The 20000-nt window shown below is 40.4% G+C and overlaps 1 protein-coding gene across 7 annotated transcripts in view; it reads right to left on the bottom strand.

Annotated features, from left to right (window-relative positions):
* The window catches only part of Lpp (LIM domain containing preferred translocation partner in lipoma), a 599010-nt gene that overhangs the window by 78427 nt on the left and 500583 nt on the right, over positions 1–20000 (bottom strand). For all 7 annotated transcript variants that reach the window (XM_029544361.1, XM_029544363.1, XM_029544362.1 and 4 more), the window contains one exon: positions 19033–19202. In XM_029544361.1, coding sequence (XP_029400221.1) covers positions 19033–19202 — 170 coding nt within the window. The remainder of the gene's footprint in view (positions 1–19032; positions 19203–20000) is intronic.

Here is a 20000-nt window from a genome sequence, read left to right as displayed (position 1 = left end):
ACAAATACCATCCCTTTGATTCTAGGACTGTTTAAAATAAACCAGGGAGAACAGGGCATATGTACAGCCTCATTTAATTCCACTTGAATTAAGAGATGAGTTATCAGACTTTCTTTAACTTTAAAGGGTCATATGTGTGCCAAGGTGGTCTGGAGCTCACTGTGTAGCTGAAGATAACCTGGAACTTCTTAACCCTCTGCCTTCACCTCCCAAACCCTGGGCTTCTAGGCTTACATGCCAAGCAAGCACTCTACCAAGTGAGCTTCTTCAGCAGTAGAGAGGGGTCAGGATCACGTGGGACACTACTGCTGCTAGGCTCTGAACCTTCAATAACTCTTCAACTGAATTCCTTAGTAGCTCATCTAACCACCCGCAGTGACTCTCTGAGTCAGGATCAGCCCTCCACCTCTGCTCCCATCAAGACCTCTTTGAACTCAGCAGCCTCTTTAACCTTTTAGTAGTCATTCTGTAACCTTCCAATATACATATAATTACTGTAGGAAGCGTAACATGTGATCCGGGAGTTAATATTAGTAATTATGATTGGAATAAAAGAACCGTGTTTGCCAACTGCTGGCTATCATGGGAAATTGAGACTGCTTTGTAAATTGCAGCCTAGGAAACTGATGTTGTTTGCAAAGTCAATAAAATTCTAACAGTGTGGAAAGGAACAACCGTGTGTTCCTATGTATTGCTGTAGAGTGTGTTCCCTACATAAGTTCAAGGCAGATTTGGTAATTAGGCTACAATAGCTTAATGTTGGGCTACACAGTGAGACACTGTCTCAAAAACCCAAAACCCAAACAAAAGGACTAGCATATTTCCAATGATCAGAATTACAACTTAGTTTTAAAATTAAAATAGTGAGTTTATTGGCAAAAGCAAACCAACCAACCACCCTTCCTTTTGAAAAATGCTTCAATATTCCTCCAACCTTGGTATGTTGTTCACTGGTTAACAGGCAAACAGTGGAAGGCGGCCCTCCCATACAAAGGAACAGAGGGCAGAAGTGCTAAGTTTGAGGGAGCCTTCCTTTTGGAGCTCAGTCTGCGAGCCTCTGCTGTCACAACCTCTGGACTTGAGCCCGACATTAACTCACACTGACTCTGAACACTCTATCCTTTCCCAGTTTTCTGCTGTCAGTTTTACTAAATGAAATCAGTCTTTGTCCATAAAGCCTGCTCTATAATCCGGTTTTTGTTACCAACGGATGCATGTGCAGCTTGGTACTTCTCTAATACCCATGTCTCTTGAACAGCCGCCATCAGGTACTTGCTCAGAAGGGGCGGTGGCAATTCCTTCAAGCTGCATCAATCTATACAAGTGCAATAACATTCTTCGGTTTTTAAAGGGCATCCATTTTTTAAAATTGTCATTTGAAAGTCTTTGAAAAACATGCATAATAATCTTAATGATCCCATTGAGTAGTTTAAATTCAAATTGTGGAGCATTTGAAATACCATGGTAGCAGCATTTTCCATAAATTACTTTCAAATTCAATACATTCCTATACACACACACACACACACACACACACACACACACACACACACACACACTTACATACATATTCTCACAAGTACCATACAGAAAAAATTTAAATTACAGTTTCTTTTTATCTTGTCCCACTTAAACTTGCTTGGTTGATAAATTAGTGCAGTAGTGTCTGTTTATAAATTTGCCTGTACTTTTTTAAAAACTATGCTTTTGTGATGTACTAGATTTTAAATTCTCCTCAAGGCAGAGAGCTGTTTCCCAGTTGGCTGGGTTTCTGCATGCATGTGTTCTCATGTCTGTGTGTGCACATGTATGTGGGTTTTGGTGGTTGGTAATGCAAACTTGTTTTACTCATTTACACATTTGCACAAATGCTGAGACTAAGTCTAACAGGAGGCTTCTGCTAGACAGAGAATACCTCAGATCCAACTTAACCCAGAATTAGACCCATCACACCTTATAATCTCTTCAGATGCAAAGACCTTGCCACTAATGTTTTTGGAAAACATTTGCTCAAAAAGCCTGCTAGAAAGAGTTCAGAACATGGATAAGTATAGAAAAGAGCTATGAAACATCCTATAGTTCCAAATGACCAAAATAAAATAACCTAGAATGTGGTTTCCTGGTAGAGTTCCAACCTTGTATAATTGACAAAATCAATCTCAACTTCTTTTAAGGACAGATTTCCTTAAAGTAGATGACAGGGATGTTCTTAGCCACTACATGCTATTGAGATCCCACCCTTCAGGTAGAGGTCACTGGAAAGTGTAACCCTTCTTACAACATCCATGAAATAGTAATGATGAGATGGTTGGCAATAACTGGACTGTTTAGGCTGATTAATTAAAAGTTGCTGTGACTTGCTTACAATCCCCAGTCATAGTGACAGCTGACTGACTTGATGGAAGAGTAACAATCCTTTAAACTGCAAAGCATCTTGGATGTTTGCTAGTTAAACCAGAGCATCAATCAATGTATTGAGTAAGTTAGTATTTACAAACTATCATAAAGTTATTTATTTTCCTTACAAATAATCTTAAAGCCTTAACACCAATTCCTAAATTATCTTGTGCTGTGCTGAAGGGTCAAGAGAAACTCTCCACAGTGATGTGGAAGTTAGAGGGATGATCACTGCATCACCAACTACACTGCAAGGAAGGTCAGCAGAGGTTAAGCTCGTGCACATGGCCCCAGGTAATGTGGAGACAAAGAACATGGCAACACAGGTACCCTTGGCAGACTCTGTCATGCTTAGGTCAACTGCAAAAACTCATCCCCGCGTTCTTCCATATCCCTACCCACTGCCCAGCTCTGAAGACAGTTTATACGCATATGGTAAGGAATTTTAATTTCTACTATCCAACTGATGGTCTATTAACCAAGTTTAACAAAGATTGTGGTTTCTTTTAAAAATCTAGAGTCCAGGAGATGCTTAGTAAGGTGTACTTCACAGATTGGGACGTTAGAATTTACATTAGGTGGGCTTTATGGATTGGGCCATTTAGGCAGGCAACTAGACTACAAAGATGAGAAAAGTGGGCTCCCAGTCAGACAGTGAACATCAAAGCTCCATCCTCAGTGATGAGGTATCTGGGGTATTTTCACAGGGCCTTGGTTCTTACACATCTATCCTAAAACCTTTATGGGATTGCTATACATATCAAAGGAAAAACAACTTTGAACATACTTTGGGTACATGCATTTAAGTATAAGATATTATTATGCTGATCAATTGGTTATGTGTTCAAAGGTATATAATTAACATAGACAGGGAACAAGCTGCCAGGGATGGGCCTTCGGAAACAATGCCCCAAATTATGGTGCTTTGATATGATGTGGACTTTGAGTAGAAGAAAGAGACTGGACACTTAAAGACCACAGTGTTTACCTCCTTCTTTCTCTCTCAAGTGCATGTTCATCTTCTTCTGGTCAGTTTATTTGACTAAGTCCAAAAGGAAGACAACTGTCATGGGTTGCTTCCCTGGGAATCTCATTAACCAGGGAATATAAACATTATCAAAGGAAAAGAGACTGGAAGTCAACAGAGCCCCACAGCTGACCATAGGCTAGGCTCTATTCTTCTAAGAGTTCATTATTTTTTAGTAAGCAGCCTATAGTTTGTTCATCCTCTAAGAGAAGGGTAAAGGAGTTTCCTTGGGTAGTCAGTTTCCTGTCTTGGGCTATTCCCATGTACTTAATAAACTTTCTCCTGGTTATCGGTCATCTCTGAGTCTATTTCATGGATGCAAGCGTTACTCCTTCAGAGGGTGGGAAGAAACGTTTTCTGCTCTATACTTAATACCATCCAGCAGCAATTAGGAACCAAGTTATTATTTCCTGAAAATATTGAATAATAAGCTGGTTTTCTAGGCCCAGGTCAAATGGTCAAATGCAGCCCATCCTGGGGCCTCTTTGATGCTTCCCCGTGGCTCCAGGGCAGGGCTTGTACTTTTCTCTGATCTCTTCACAGGGCCCGGATCTCTGGAGCTTAAGTCAGATAGCTCTGCCTTACTCTGTTGTCTGTCTGACCCTTCTCAGTATCCCAAGGGCTCTGCTGGGGCATAGCCAAGTCTGCTGTGCTCTATATTTCCAACGCAGGAGCTGGCTTGGGCTCATTCTACGCCCCTCACAGCTGATGCCCCATTCGCTCTTTAGTTATAAAAATGACTTAAAATACATCCGGTTCAATGCTCCTTCCCCTCACAGTAGTGGACCCATCCTAGAGTATCCTCTCTAAGAACTGCAACGTCCTGAAGGAAACTCCAGCAGCCCAGTTCACAAAAATAACCTTCTTCATTCTAGTATACTTTGAGCTTAATTAGTAATGCTTAATCTGCTACCTCTTAATTACATTGGCAAATTGGTGAGGTTTATTGATCCGTACATGAGGAGTTAATTCCATAAGACACTTTGACAAGAAGGACTTTATGGGTGAACACGGTGTTATGCCAGCTCCTTTGCTGAAATGGCACTGTCCAGCCAGACTCAGGGCCACACTTCCTGCCAACTGTGCCAATTTCTCAACAATTTCATAGCAGCCCTGCACTAATTCCCTAACAATGTCTTTCTTGTTTTCTTCACAATATGATAAGATCTAGCAAGGAAAAATAAATACTGATGGGAAAATGTAGCAGCAGTACAGTACCTTCACATGAATGCCATTCCTGTGGTGAGCAGAAGAAAGTCAAGCCAAGAGGATGCTGGCTAAATGCCTGTTAAGTGATTAGTCAGCTCCTATTACTAGGAGGGTAGAGTTGTGGTTTTACCCCATAACAGCACTGATAATGCATCGATCAACCTATGGTCAAAAGGTTCAGCTAATTGCTACTTGTTTCTGATTCTGTGGGTTAGTAAATGTTCCTTGTGCCTATGGCCAACACACTTCATGGGGCAATTGAGGAAACGGAGGTTTGGTCTGGCTCATGATTTTAGTCAGTTATAGCAAGGAACATATGGTGCAGGTCGGTTCTAACTGGTGACATGTATGTATGCTAGTGTGTGCTCACATGGCAGCACTCCGGGAAGAGGAGAGAACCATGGCATACTCATCTGTGAGCTTAATGTTTAAGGGCCCAGTGCAGGTAACTGACTGCTGTCGAGTCAGAGCCTACCTTCTCTAAAGGCTCCACAGCCGCTGCTTACACTGTTTTGTTATGCTTCATTTTGCTGTTGCTATGATGTTTGTCTCTGTTTTGTAATAGCTGTTGAGAACAAATGAACTACCCCTAGGATGAGAGGTATAGCTTTGGGTACTATTCTGGATACTAGAAATTAGGTTTGGGGTCTCACAGAGTAGAGTCACACAAAGAAAAGCAAGCTGGTTCCCATGTCACTCTTGGCGGTGTGTAAGGGAAAGAGAGCATCTACCAATGTGGAGAGTAGACAGAAAAGGATTCAAAGAGGTAAAAGACAAACCCACAAGCAAAGGCAGCCACCCTGGAGGCACAGAAAGACTGCACACCCTCAACTACAGGCGAATCAGGAGGGTTCTTGAAGCAGAGGTGGGTAACAGAAATAGAATTCGAGGCTGACATGGGAGCCTTGCTGACAAAGAGAAGAAAAGGTCGCATCTCATGACAGGTGACGATTATTTAAAGACAAGGGTGGGGCTAAGATTTAGATTCTGGCATCTCTGCTCTAATTGCTTTCCAAAATGGTTTTATTTCATGTCTTGATTCTGTTCTTATTAATAAAAAGAGGGTAAAAACAGAGAGAATAACAGCAGCCATCTGACCCATCCTGCAGGCCGCTTTGAGCAGGAAAATCTTTACTTCCCTCCCAAGATACCAGGATTTCCTTCCTTCTTCCCTTGGATCCTAAATATACTCACTATTTTCTATTTTCTACTTGCTTGAAAACTACTTGCATATGTTATGCTTTACAACAGAAAACTTTTTAGGTCATTTGGCTAAATTGGAAACATAAATATTTACTTTCAAGAGGAATATATCTTAGAAGATTCAATCATTTCAACTGATCTATACCATCAACTGTATTCTTCTGAATTACTTTAGCCACCCCTGAGATCATTAAGGGACTCAAAACATGGAATGACTATTAAGGAAGGTGTTTACTATTTATATAAAAATAATTGGTCCAATGCAAAATATCACAAAATATATGCATTCAATATATCCAGATTGCTTTAGAGTAGTTGGTTCATTCATCCAGTGGAGATGTTTCAGGCAGATTTTCCTGTGTTAGGCATTGTAACATCCCATATATTACATCTCTGTAAGATGAGGAAAAGGGAACCTGCTCTGCAGGAACGATGACATCACCTGGGGCTTCCCTCCCCTTCAGAGAAGTGTGCTAAAGGGGTCCTGGAAGTTAAGTAGTCATGAACTTTTTTATTGTTCATCTGAACTGGGTTATGGGAGGAAATTGGCCTGTCACGTTCAGCACATAAGAGAACTCCTGATCAAACTCCTGGCAACTGTGCTGGGTGGGGAAAATCTGTGCACTCAACCTTGAGCACATCTGAAGGTTCTTGGGCTGGAAACTGGACAGCCGGCTTCACCCTCAATTGTTTGTATTTACATCCAGCAATGACTGCACATAGGCTCCTGTTGCCCAGTTTTCCTGTTCCCTTCCATTTCAGAGAGTCTCAAGTTCAAGTGCACCAGAGGGCAAACAAACAGGATATAAGGCAAACCCTGTGAGGAGACATTGGCATGAAGCCTGTCCCCTTCCAACCTCCATCTCTCTCAAAGCAATGATAGGATCACCTGCTGTGATAAACATTGTAAAAAAAAAAAAAAACCCAAAACCCATAAACCCCAACAGGGATGAGTCACATGTGACCTCTCTGCCTTTATATATTCTACTAGGAATATGCCAAGAAGCCACCAATTTTATATCACTTATAGTAAGGTTCAGCTCTATGCAGTTGTTGGTAAAAAAAGACATCATATGTTCAAGAAAGCCACAAATAGTTGAAAAACTTCCCAAAGTTATATTTTTAATTTTACCTAATGTTTAAAATCTATTTTGAGCTATTCTGACCCCCTCTCATAATTCCTCCCAGACCCTTCCTAGCTAACTACCCACCTAACTTCACGTTAGCATTCTTTTTCCTCTCCAAAAAAAAAAAATGAAAGCAAAACCTCAGGAAAAACATCAAATGCTAAAAGTCTTATCCAAGAAAGTTTCTAAAGGCTGGTTAATTAAGATCTTTGAGGGACAGAGATGGGAAGAGACACAAGGGAGCCAGCAGCTTAGACCACGGCAGGGAGAGGAGCTTCCGAGGTCAATGTTCAAAAGAGGCTACTGGAAACAAGTCTCAAGAGGGAAGGAGAAGAATTCTGAAGTCAGTTCTTAATGGAGGTCAAAGAATGGGGCATGGATCTCAGACCTTTGTGTACATACAAACTACAGGCCATCCTTGACCCTCAGCTTCTAGAAGGTGCTATGCTCTTGTCCTCCTATATGGGGACTTGGGAGGGTCTAGAACGTATTTGTTTAAGGAGCACAGCCAGTGATTGAAAGCAGATGACCTTTGACTCATGCTGCAGAAATCAAGCTTTGGAGACCTCAAGGCCTCACATTCTCTGAGCTATAAGACCGTCAGGGTCCAGGAGTGTGCCAGAGACTTGAAGGCAATGTGAGCTAGAGACTCAAGTCAAGGAAGACCTCCTTTAAAGGCTTTGCTCATGGGCCTTGGACTCTGGCCTGGTGCAATTACCCCCCCCCCCGCAATCAAACACACACAGATACAGTACATACAATCAAACGCACACCTTACTGACTCTAGCTCAGCCCCCCTCTCCGAATGTTTTTTTCACCATGTGATCATGAGATATAAGGAGAAACTGCCATTCTATATGTTCAGAAACTGAAGCTAAAGAAACAGAGTAGATGCTGAATGGTAGCTGGTTGTTTGGGCTGGTTGTGATTTGAATTTCTACATCTTTAAAATCACTTGACTTGTATTTTCCAACCCCAAGTGAAAGGTTATATTACTGAGGATCCAGGAGCTCATTTTAGACAGAATTTCCAGATAGAATTTTAGAGCTTAGTCCCTCCTCCCCCCTCCAAGTTCACTCCTTTCTTTTTCTACTTATAGGAAATTTAAAGCTATGGACAATTTGTTCTGGTGGTGCAGAGCAGTTCAGAGGGCTTTGGTAGTGCAGACATTACACTGTGGATGGCTAATTATTGTCCTTCTGTCCATTAAGAGCTGCAAGATGAATAAGAAAGAAAACAAGGAATAAAGAGGCTCCTTTCCTATTCTCTTTCCATCCTTTATCTTTAAAGTAGGAACTTTGCTGAACCACAGCCAGCAATTCACTCAACCTAATGAAGTGTATAAGTAATGGGATTAAATAATCTTAAACCATTATTGCCGTGGCCTGATGCTGACATTCATCCAAACTCTGTCAAACACTGGGTGGTGAGTTCATGCTTCATTTAAAAATAAACAAACTGGGGCAGGAAGAAAGTTCTAGCATAACATTTCAGAGGCACTGAACCTGGAAATATGAGACCCTTCATTCTGGTCAGAGCTGAAGCAAATGCTGTCCTGGTTCACTGTCCTACTGAAGTGGGCAGAGCCCAGCTTTCCCCAGGGAACACTCTGCCTCTGTAGAAACATAGGCTTAATGATTTCAAATCTCTTCCCAAAGAGAGAGGGTCCTGAAGGTACCACCAAGGCACATGATTTCTATTCATGCTTCTACCATTGCCACACATGTGAACTCAGGCAAAGCAACAAACTTTCTCTGGCTGTTAGCTTCTTCAGCCATAAAACAGCAGTACTGAATTAAAGTACTTCTTTAATTTTAGTTCCTTCTGGGCCTTAAATGTTCTTATTCAACAGAAGTTGGTATACTTTGGGGTAAGAGTTAGCGGGAAATGTTATATTCAACAAGGACTTCCTGTTGCTCTGCTCAATGTGCCTCAGCTTCTTTGACAGTAAAGTACTGCCCAGTGTCCACAGGGGGACAGAACTATGTCACTAGAAAAGATAGCCATAGATTGGGCATACTGCTGATTATGAATGGGTGGCTCTAAGAGTGGCATACAAGTGTCAGGCAGGCTCCAAAGCACACTAAATTCCCTTGCACAGACACAATTTCCAATGGTACCTAGTTGCTCAGTTTTTCTTATGGCTTTTATGAAAGGGCTATCTCTCATGAATTCTTTAAATCTCACCTGGTAACTTTTATCTTGTCAGCTTTTTAGGCTTTGTTCTACTACTTTAGATTTAATGATGTTACATAGTCTAACTTTGTCTATAAATATTTATATGTTCTATATTTACAGTTATGAAACCCTGCATGTAAACAACAGTGCACATTGCTAGAGATGTGCATTAGAACCCCATGGGTATGACAAAAGGAAGTCTGGGGACTGTGGTCAGAACAAAGAATCCAGTGCATTTCTAATAGTTTTATTTGTTAAACTGGGTAACAGGTATGTGGACCTTTATTTTATTTGTTATGTCTGTGTAAAAAAAAAAAAACCTACATAATTATGCAAAACATATATGCATTTAGCTTTTTCTTTTCTTTTTGTTTTCATAGCCCCACTTCAAAAGTTAAAAAAACTACAAATATAAGAGATGATCGTGCACATTCCTAGATTCAAGGGTAGGAAGGCTGGCCTTATTCAACTAAACTAGTTTCCCCCCTTTACTTAGAGTTGGCTTTGTGTTGGGGTGCTTGCTTGTTTTAAAAGAAGGAATGACAGGCTGCAGCCATGCTCAGCTGTGAGGAGTATTTGCTGTGCTTGCAGAGAACTTGGGTTGGATTCCTAGAACCCAGGCTCACAAACACCGGTAAGTCCAGTTCCAGGGGATTTGATGCCCTTTTCTGGCATCCACAAGCATGGTACACCCATCACACACATGTACATGTACACACACGTGCACACACACATGTATTCATGGATGCAAGCACGCATACACTCTATAGAATAATTAAATCCTAAAAAATTTGCAACAAAGTTTATGAAGTATCATTTGAGTGAAAAGCATCCGTGGAGATGAGTATACTCATATTTTCTCCCCGCCCCAATTTGCTATAGGAGTTTAATCCATGTATTTTAAAGGCTCCCAATATTGTTCAAATATTGCACTCATTAAATAATGTAGAATATTTTATTATGTGGTATTCACTTTACCACTCCAATTTATCATGCCAGCACTGAACTCAACATTTCTTTTAGGATTTCTCCACATGTGCAGTTAGATTAGCACTTACTCCCTGAGGCAGGCTAAGTTATGGTCTCAGAAGGTTGAAGGTGGAGACACTGCAGGCAACATTTATTCTTTGAAGATAGGAGAAACCCTGTTAGTGACATTTCCTCGCCCTTTCTCGGGTAGCACTTTTGACTTCCATCTACATTGGTGGGGTTTTTTGGATTTTTTTTTTTCCCCCTTGCATATTTTAGATTTACAGAAAAAGCATCTTTTCTATGAAACATGTGATTTTTTTTGAGGGAAGGTCTACTGCATCCCTGGCTGGCATTGAACTTCTAATTATCCTGTCTTCACCTCTGTGGCTGTATTTACAGGTATGTGCTAGCATACCTGTTTTATGAAGCATGGGTATTGAACTCAAGGTTTTGTGCATGTTGGCAAGGCCACATTGAGAAAAAGTGTACTAGGATCAAAACATTTTACTCAGAGCAAAGGAGCCTAGGTTTAGTGGAGAGAGAGGAAATGGTCTATAGTTATGCCAACACTTGTTTTTTTACATTTGTGTAGATTTATTTGTACCACATTCATTAATGCCCACCCACCTCCCACCCTTCCCCATGAGACAGGGTCTTTTCTAACCTCAGCTGGCCTTGAATTCACTGCTATAGAATATCCTAGAATTTTTTTCAGTCACCAACAACTTGCCATGAATGGCCTGCATCCCACCCCTTCTTCAGGCAGCATCTCCTATGAGCATCAAGTTATTTATTTTCTGTACTCTCCTTACAGTGGCTTCTGCGACTTAGACCTCCATCCATGCCCTCTGTCTGGCAGGCATTATCATCTTCCTTCCATAGTTGAAGCAGTCTGCTGCAGCAGGGTGTTTATTTACTTAACTTTTCATTTCTCAGCTGTTATCCTGGCTAGTCAACTGCTGGATTCCTCTACAGTTCCCTTTCAGGATTTGTCTGCTTTTTCCTTTTGGACAGGGTTTCCCTATGTAATCAAGAGTGGCCAGGAACTTGCAACATACCGACTCCAGCCTCACAAGATGTAGGCCTAAACTGGTGTACCGTATGTAGTTTCCTTTTAGATTTTGATTGATAAATGTTTTTCTAAATATTTTATGGGTATTGGGAAAATACATTTCTTTATTATACAGTCAATGTATCTTGATTCAATCAATCTTATTAATTGTATTTTCCAACTCCTGTAATTAATTGGTCAAAGATGGAAAGAAATGTGCTTTCTTTTTTTTTAAATTTATTTATTATTATTTTCTTTATTTACATTTCAAATGCTATCCCAGAAGTTCCCTATACCCCCCCCCCGCCCCTGCTCCCCTACCCACCCACTCCCACTACTTGGCCCTGGCCTTCCCCTGTGCTGGGTCATATAAAGTTTACAAGACCAAGGGGCCTCTCTTCCCAATGATGGCCGATTAGGTCATCTTCTGCTACATATGCAGCTAGAGACAAGAGCTCAGGGGGTCCTGGTCAGTTCATATTGTTGTTGCACCTACAGGGTTGCAGCCCCCTTCTAAAGAACAGGTGTCTTCATTTCCCCTCATCATTCATCAGGATTGCGTGCTGTATATTTCAGTGCAGTGAAACTTTGTTTTGGTTTGTTTTGTTTTGGTTTTGGTTTTTTTTGAGACTGGGTTTCTCTGTGTAGTAATACTTACAGAAGGGGAAGAAGTCTGATCCTTAGTTCGATATGGGATGCTTATGACTAATGTCATGTCCACTGGTTAAACTGATAGTTTTGTCATAAATTGTATTTTGCTTTTTGTATTATGGGATATTGATATTTGACTTTGTAAAATATTCTTTTGAAATACTATAACTTGAATTATAAGAATTTGCTTATTTATCTTTACTTATTTCTCTATTTTTTTGTTTAACCTCCTTTTCACACATTGAGATAAAAGTGAGGGCCTTACATATACTAGGCGAGTGGATTACCACTGAGCACACTCCTATACCCATCCCCCTTTTCATCAAATAGTAAATAGTTTTACCGGCTCTTTGTTTACTACAGCTTCATCTGACCTTGACCACTGTCATGGAATGTTCTCATTAATGTGTTTATCTAACAAAATAGTTCTTTTGGAGTCACTCTTCAGAAAGGGTATATATCCTTTATGAATGCCCATGGACTATTTCTATACAAAACAAAGTTTGATACACGGTTATATAACTAAGCAAGTAGCTAATTAGGAAGTAAGGTGAGAGCACTCAGCGTGGGTCACCCACATCAGAGGCTATTACAGCTCCACGGTTGTGACCATGCCAACAAGCACAGAGGCAGAAAATGGTCTTTCAGCAGACTGCAGATACGGCACGGGAGAATTTGATGTTTCTTTTTCTAGTCTTCTAATGACTGTATATTAAAAGATATAAATTTTTTTCATTACCATTAAAAAGACAATTTTGATCCCAACATTTCTCTAAAATAAGACAAGGTTATATATCCCTAAATCCAGTTTGAATTAAATCTAAAAATGAACAAACAAACCCACAAAAAACCCAGACCCCACCTAGAGAAGGCAATAGGGACAAACCAGTCATTTAGGTTTTCCTTCCTTCCTTCATAAAAAAAAAAAAAAAAAAAAAAAAAAAAAAAAAAAAGAACAAAATAAAATATAAGATAAAACAAAGCCCATCACGCTAGAGTTGTATGAGCCTCAGTTTCTTGCTACTGGAAATGACCGTAAAAGGAACAGAACCAATATCTCCAAGGCTCTTTTCAGACCAACAGACAAAGAAAACCACTCAAAAAAATACACTTATACTATTGGGCACATGGCATTTATCACTATGACTACTCTTAACTCTAAACATAAATGCATTCTTTTTGTATTGAGCTTCCAGGCATTATGGACAAGAGGATTTGTAGCTACTGAAGTGAAGACCAGGTGTCATAGCTTTTACCCGTTATCTATAATGCTAGAAGGCACAGTTCAGTCAGTTGCTATCAAATGAAATCTTGGGATCAGAAGGCTTCTGTGACTTTAATGTGAGTGGCCAGTCACTGACAGCATTCCATTGTTTTCAAAAGGATGAATGTTAGTTTTCAGAGTGATAGCATGGTAAATAAATATAGCAAATAAAATATATAAGATAAGTAAATAAAATAGCAAATAAAGACCAGGTCAGAAGAAAGCTTTTTGGCTTCATTTTGCCTTTTCCTTTGACCATATCAAAGCCTCATTTGTAACCAGGTCTAATATTCTTCCCTTGCCTATCACGGTTCCAATAGGCATGACAGGTCAGGAATGAGGGAGATTACACCCAGGTTCACACAGTCAACCTCATTGGAGAGTGTTTTTAAAACAATGTTTCTCGTTCTTGAACCCTTTTCCTTATTGGGAGAGTGCTGGTGGGGTGACATAAGACAGCAGGAATGGATGTGTTTAAGTGTGTAGGTGGTATGTGCAGTAGGAGACCGAGGGAGGCAGAAGCAGCATCATGCTGATGAGAGCAGAGGTGGGCGATTAGGAAGAGCGATGCTCATGTGGATTTTTCAGACTCTGTCCCAACTCTTTGGTTCCTTTTCCAACACCCACGCAGGGCCCTGCTTTTAAAACATTCCATTAGGACAAATGTTAGTACATAAAAGGACAGCTTTCCTGCAGAGGTACAAGAAAACTACATCTTAATGGAGTTGAAAATCTAGACTGCTTTAACTTCACCATTTAGTGCCATAAGAGAGCAAAAGGCTGCTAATGTGTTGGTTATTAATGTGCCAGGTTCTGGTACTTTCAAGTTAGTCTCCCAGGAGACTGGCTTGCTACTTTCAGAGGTCTGCTAGTCAGTAGGATCTCAATTCTAATAAAAATTCCTGCCCCTCTTTTCCAGCCACTCTGTCCAAAAGCCCTGACCCAGTGGAGGATCCTGGATCACCATTTCATAAACTGACTTTGCCTGAGGATGTCTGATGTGTATGTCCCAAGGCTTAGGGTCCTTTACAATGCCAAGAAGAAAGCAACTGTTCCTTTGTTACATTAATGCTCAGAAGTAAGCTTGTCTGAACCAGAGAAGTTTCAAACAAGCTGGAGGTCTTGTTGATGCTCTTCATATCTAAAAACACAAATGACTGTAAGCAAAACACTGATCTCCCATGTACCCTGTGTTCTTCCTATCAAGCCAATTACTTTCAATATTTCTATAGCAACAGCAGCTGAAACATGCCCATTGTGGGCTACAGCTTCCCATCGTATCACAATAAGGTCACTCAGCAGATTAATCCCTTAGACAGCCAATAGTTTCATGATACAAAAATAACACACTTGCTCATTCCTTATCTATGACATTAGGGAATTTTAACTTTATAAACAAAAATACCCTGGTACTTGGAGGCAAATGATATACCCAACATGATAACCAGATAGATAGGACCAATATAGATAGATTCTATTTAAATCATTTTACTTCCTAATAAACTTTAGTGCTCTTAATTTTAATCTTTTTATTTATTCAAAACTATAAGAATAATCGAAATGAATCATTTACAAGATCTATTTACTACTACTGATACAAGCATCAGTTAAAATAACTAGGACATAGTGTACTTATTACATTGACCCAAATGAATCTAAATAAATCTAACAGGGAATAGCATATAGTTTAATATTTGAGCTCATTGATTGTAACAGTCTTGTCAACTAGAAATAGTTTTCTAAAGAAATATGTCAAGGTATTAGGTGTGGTGGTATATTCTATAAAACTGAGGCAGGAGGATCATGTGTTCTAGGTCAAAACTAAGAACAGCAGGCAATGTCCTAGAATTACTGATGTTGATAATTTGAGTTGATAATTGTGGTGGTTTGTATATGCTTAGCCCAAGAAGTGGCACTATTCAGGAGGTATGGCCTTGTTGGAGGAAGTGTGTCAGTGTGGGGTGGGCTTTGAGACCTTCCTCCTAGCCATGTGTGAGACAGTCTCATGTCTGCCTTCAGAACAAGATGTATAACTCTCAGCTTCCTCCCCAGTGCCACGCCTGCCTGGATGCTACCGTGCTTCCCACCATGATGATAATGGACTGCACCTCTGAAAGTGTAAGCCAGCCCCAATTAAATGTCCTATATAAGAGTGGACTTGGTTATGGTGTCTCTTTACAGCAATGGAAACCCTAAGCAAGACAATAAACTACATTTTAAAAATTATGTTAATTTTAAATTTTAATTTAATTGTAAATTTAATTAAACTTTATTTTAAAGATATAAAATTTTCACTCAATTTTCTTTAAGCATATTATGATGATAAAGGAATGGAAAATATATTTTTTCTTTAAAAGGTACTTCATAAACATACTATAAATCTAAGTAGATGAGAGGCTAAAAGTGAAGATTGCCACTGAAGTATGCTGTACATGTATTCATATCAGGTACTTGACAGAAAACAGGTAAAATATATGTGAAGAGAGCTATACCACTACACTGAATCAAATCTGTTCAATTGTAGATACAGATATACAAAGAATAAGAGCTCAAGAGACCATAGGAAAGAACTAATGTGATAAATCAAATATGATGAGATTACTGGGCACTGAATGTCAGGGTATACAATATTACATTTAGATATGGTTTTAGGCTTATCAATAACCAATTCAGAAGGAAATTTAAGTTTTGTTTTACAGGAGAGAGGCCTTATTCCTGGATCAATAGTCAAGCATGAGTGATTGGTGCTTACAGAGAAATAATTAATTTAAGCCACTGCCTTCGCTATTCTTATTCTATCTTATTCTGTCAATTCAGTTACAACAAACCAAACACAAGAACAGAAAGAAAAGAGTCCTATGGACTGGCACCCAGGGACTTGATTGTAATGTCTTTGTTCACAATGTCTTTGGGACACCTATGTCCAGCCATGTGACAATAAGCTAGATTCCATGGACAGGGTCTCCTGTTCTAGAACTTTGGCTCCTGGAGAGACAAGCAATCCTAGCACTGCCTGTATTAAGTACACCTGCCATGCAGTTTGCTATAATTCACACTTCCTGTTTCTCTAGTCATTCTGTTCTTTCAGCATGCATCTTATTAAAACTGTGAAAGTTTAGAAGGAATTGGAAGTGCTGATACCTCAGTCAAGGGCACGAGGCCCATGCTGCATCCTGGAATCAATACTGAACAGAGAGGGCCTTTAGGTAAAGCGGATCTGAATTCTGAGAAGATTTAAACCTTTCTGGGTAGCTATGAAAGGAGGTCATTAAGTCAAGGACCTCAATAACAGGGCCTTATGAGGGGGAGAAATCACAGAAAGGATAGTGAGGTCCTCTGTTATTTGAATTCACTCAGCTCTTCCACGTGTATGAATAAATATTTCCCAGATAGTCTGCCTTGCTTGAAGTGCAGTGTGCTATGACACACAACCAGAGCAGAGGGAGCCAGCGTCTTAAACAATCTCAAGGGTCATATAATAGAGTCTGGATTCTGAGCTGCCACACTATAGAAAATGACTAAAAACAGGAAACTGAAGCTTTGTTGTGCACCGAGGAAAGAAAAACATTAACAGAAAATGGAAGATAGGTATATCCAAGGAGCAAAACAGCTTCCCCGAGCTAAGTGAGTCTGAGTCCCACCGCACACACGAACAGGAAGCAGGTCCCCACATCTAGCCATCCTAAAGTACAGATGTAACGTTTGTGGAATAGCTTTTCCTCGGTAGACTAAGGGTGCTTACAAAGATTACCTCATTTCATCTTTGGGGGGGGGGCTTATGGAAAAATATTCCCATCATGTCTAGTATATAGATGAGAAAGAAAAGCCACGGCTTAGAAAGAGCAAGTAACTTGGCCATGACAGAAAGCTTTGACTGAATTCAATTCAAACTCATGTTCTCTGCATGCTGTTACAGTTTCCCGGTATTTTATGTAAGACCTTTGCTTACAAAGCATAAAAATAAACAGCTTAAGATGCCTTCCACAGAAGCATTGTTACAGTAGCAATGATCAGTGGCACAGTAAAAAAAGAGACCAAACAGGAGCTATAAAAAAGTTACTGCTCCCTGCTAGACAAGAGCTAGATGGCTGGACGAGGTTTTGCTGACTTTGCTGCCAAAACTTGCAGCAATAAACGATTGCACAAGGCTGTCCCGAGTCGCTAGAAAGTGCAGCCCACTTAAAAGAGGTCAGAATTATAAAAGTCCTTCCTCTTTTCAACAATGATTTCACAGGGTGGTACTTGAAGAGCTGAATGATGTAAGAGGTGAGATTTTGCTGACTAGACTTTTTCTTACTGTAGATGCTGCTGCTTCCAGATAGACAGGGCGCTGCTATGCTTATCGTTATAGTCTGAACAACTAACGACACGCAGCACTGCCCAAGTCACAGGGCAAGGAGGAAATGTGACTAACTAACACAGTCCTGACTCTGACTGACTGTAACAGAAGCCACCCCTATGCCTGTGTCTCTAGTCTCACTTCTAAAGACAGCAGTGAGGCAAGTGACCTGAAAACAGTTCCTTTCTCTCCCACCTGCTCTAGCTGATGGGATTATAATGCTGCTGCATGTGCTTAAGTTGTTCCTGGAAGGAAAACAAAATAACATGGAAACCAAGAGATGCAATGCAATATTACATGAGCATAGAAAATGTCAGTCGTGGAGAACTGCGCTTTGTGCTTTGTGCTACACATCCTTGGGTTTTGATAAACTCTAGTTTTCAGAATTTTGTTACCAGCTGTGCTGGCTTAATTTTATGTTAACTTGACACGAGCTAGAGTCATTGGAGAGGAGCGAGCGTCAATGAAGAAAGTGCCATCATAGATCTGGCTGTAGGCAAGTCTGTAAGGCATTTTCTTCATTAGTGGTCAATGGGGAAAAGCTCAGCTCATCCTTGGGCTGGTGGTCCTATGTTCTATAATAAATCAGGCTGAGGGAGCCATGGAGAGCAAGCCACTAAGCAGCATCCTTCTATGGCCTTTCCCTCATTTTCATCAGTGAAGGTACCTGGAAATATAAACTGTTTCCTTAAAAAGCTGCCTTTGGTCAGGGTGTCTCATCACATTAGCAGTAATGCTAAGACATCAACCACGGGAGAAATTCCAATAAAATTAAACTCTGGAGATCTACAAATTTCTCAGTCCCAGTACCTTATTCTCAAGGTATCTTTGCTGTTGAAATGCCTTGGCAGAGGGTACAACTGTGACTAATTTTTAGGTTTGCAAAAAGTACTACTTTTCCATGAATATATTCAACAGATAGATCAAAACCAGAATGACAGTAAAGGAATTTGCTTTGGATATAAAGTTTTCTTATTCAGCAATCTACTCTATCAGAAGATAGCTAAATAGATTAAGTAGCCATATAAAATGCTAAGGAAATGTTATTTATTTTTAGTCACTAAGCTTTGCTATTCAAAAATAGCTTTGTTCTTTAAAACAGAAAACCATTTCTAGCTCAGTCAGAATTAGGATGCAATTCTCTTTAATACTTTATAATAGTTTCTCTACACCATAGACAACCTTGGGGGTTAGGGAGGTAAAATGATTCTGCAAAGATAATTAGTCCAAAAGGTTGGAAGGCCATTGACAAATTCAGCCACCTACTAAGTCTTTCCTAAAATACTGAGATTTCAAATGCACGATACGACTGTATGACTCTGAGAACAGTGAATCCTTCATATACATGACAGAGAACATACTGTTCCTATATACATATATGAAAAGCACAGGCAAGACAACTTTCTGGCTGACCTTTAGTTGAAAGGCAGCCCCCTCCTAACACAATTTTTGACCTCATGTGAACTGTAATTATATAGAAAAAAACTACATTATGTCAATTTACATGTGTACCCATCTTTCAAACTTCAAAGAACTGATGGTGACATTTATATGGAGTGACTGGTATTTGGTCAAATAAGACAGAGCAGATAAAGATCCAATGTGGCAACTTACAATGTAGCAGGGCTCACAGTATGCCTTCTTCTCCACGGCATAGAAAGGCTGTCCTCGGAGCTTGACGTCACAGACGATGCAGGTGAAGCAATCCACGTGGAAGACCTGATCCATGGCAGTACATCCTGTTCCTTCTCCGACGACATTCTCCCCACAGCGGGCACAGCGGCCTAGAAGATAAGGGGTTGCTTGTTACAGAGGAATTCTTAGATCTGTCCGATGAAGTCAAGATGAGGGAGACAGCTGGTTGATCTTGCAGTAGCAAGACACATAGCACTACTGCCATTGCTATCTTAAGTAGCAAGCCCACCAAGGTCTCCCCTGCACATAGCAGGAATCTACCTGAGTCAACCGAGCAGACAGCTAAGGCTCCTGAGAAGGCAATGGAGGAAAACTCATATGCTTAATGCTGGGGCCTGGGCACTGCCTCTAATCACATACAGGTAGGAGCAGGATTCAGGACACTGGGGTTGAAAAGCACAATCTACTGAATAGAACAATTCAGAAAAACCTCTGTCCCTGAAGAGTCTGTGCATCAGTCTGTGTGTGTGGATCTTGTCTATCTAAATTCAGACTTCTTCTTAAGTCCTGACTGTCAATCTTCTGTAGCAGGCCCTCACTGATGGGAAGATCAGCTGTTCCCAGAGCACCAAGGCTGCTAGTCCATTTTGTTCTCAATGGAGCCACTAAGGCAACCCCACTCTGACCGTTCCCCGTGGTTCTAGTTCTGACTTCTGGTGCTCTTGAAGCCAAGTCTCATTATGCACACTTGACATCATCTAAGAGACCAGAGTCCAGTCAGCACTGCCTCTGAGTCTGCACTTAGTTTGAACATATCTACATCACTTAATGGCACCGCATACTGTATGGTTGGGAGTTCCTTAAGAACCTACTTCTCACTGTCTGTTCTATAAAGCTACAGTGTGTGTGTGTGTGTGTGTGTGTGTGTGTGTGTGTGTGTGTGTGTG

Source organism: Mus pahari, chromosome 12 (genome assembly GCF_900095145.1).
Source record: "Mus pahari chromosome 12, PAHARI_EIJ_v1.1, whole genome shotgun sequence".
NCBI classification, from domain to species: domain Eukaryota; kingdom Metazoa; phylum Chordata; class Mammalia; order Rodentia; family Muridae; genus Mus; species Mus pahari.
Note: the sequence above shows the minus strand (reverse complement) of the source record. Positions and strands in the feature narration are given on the sequence as shown.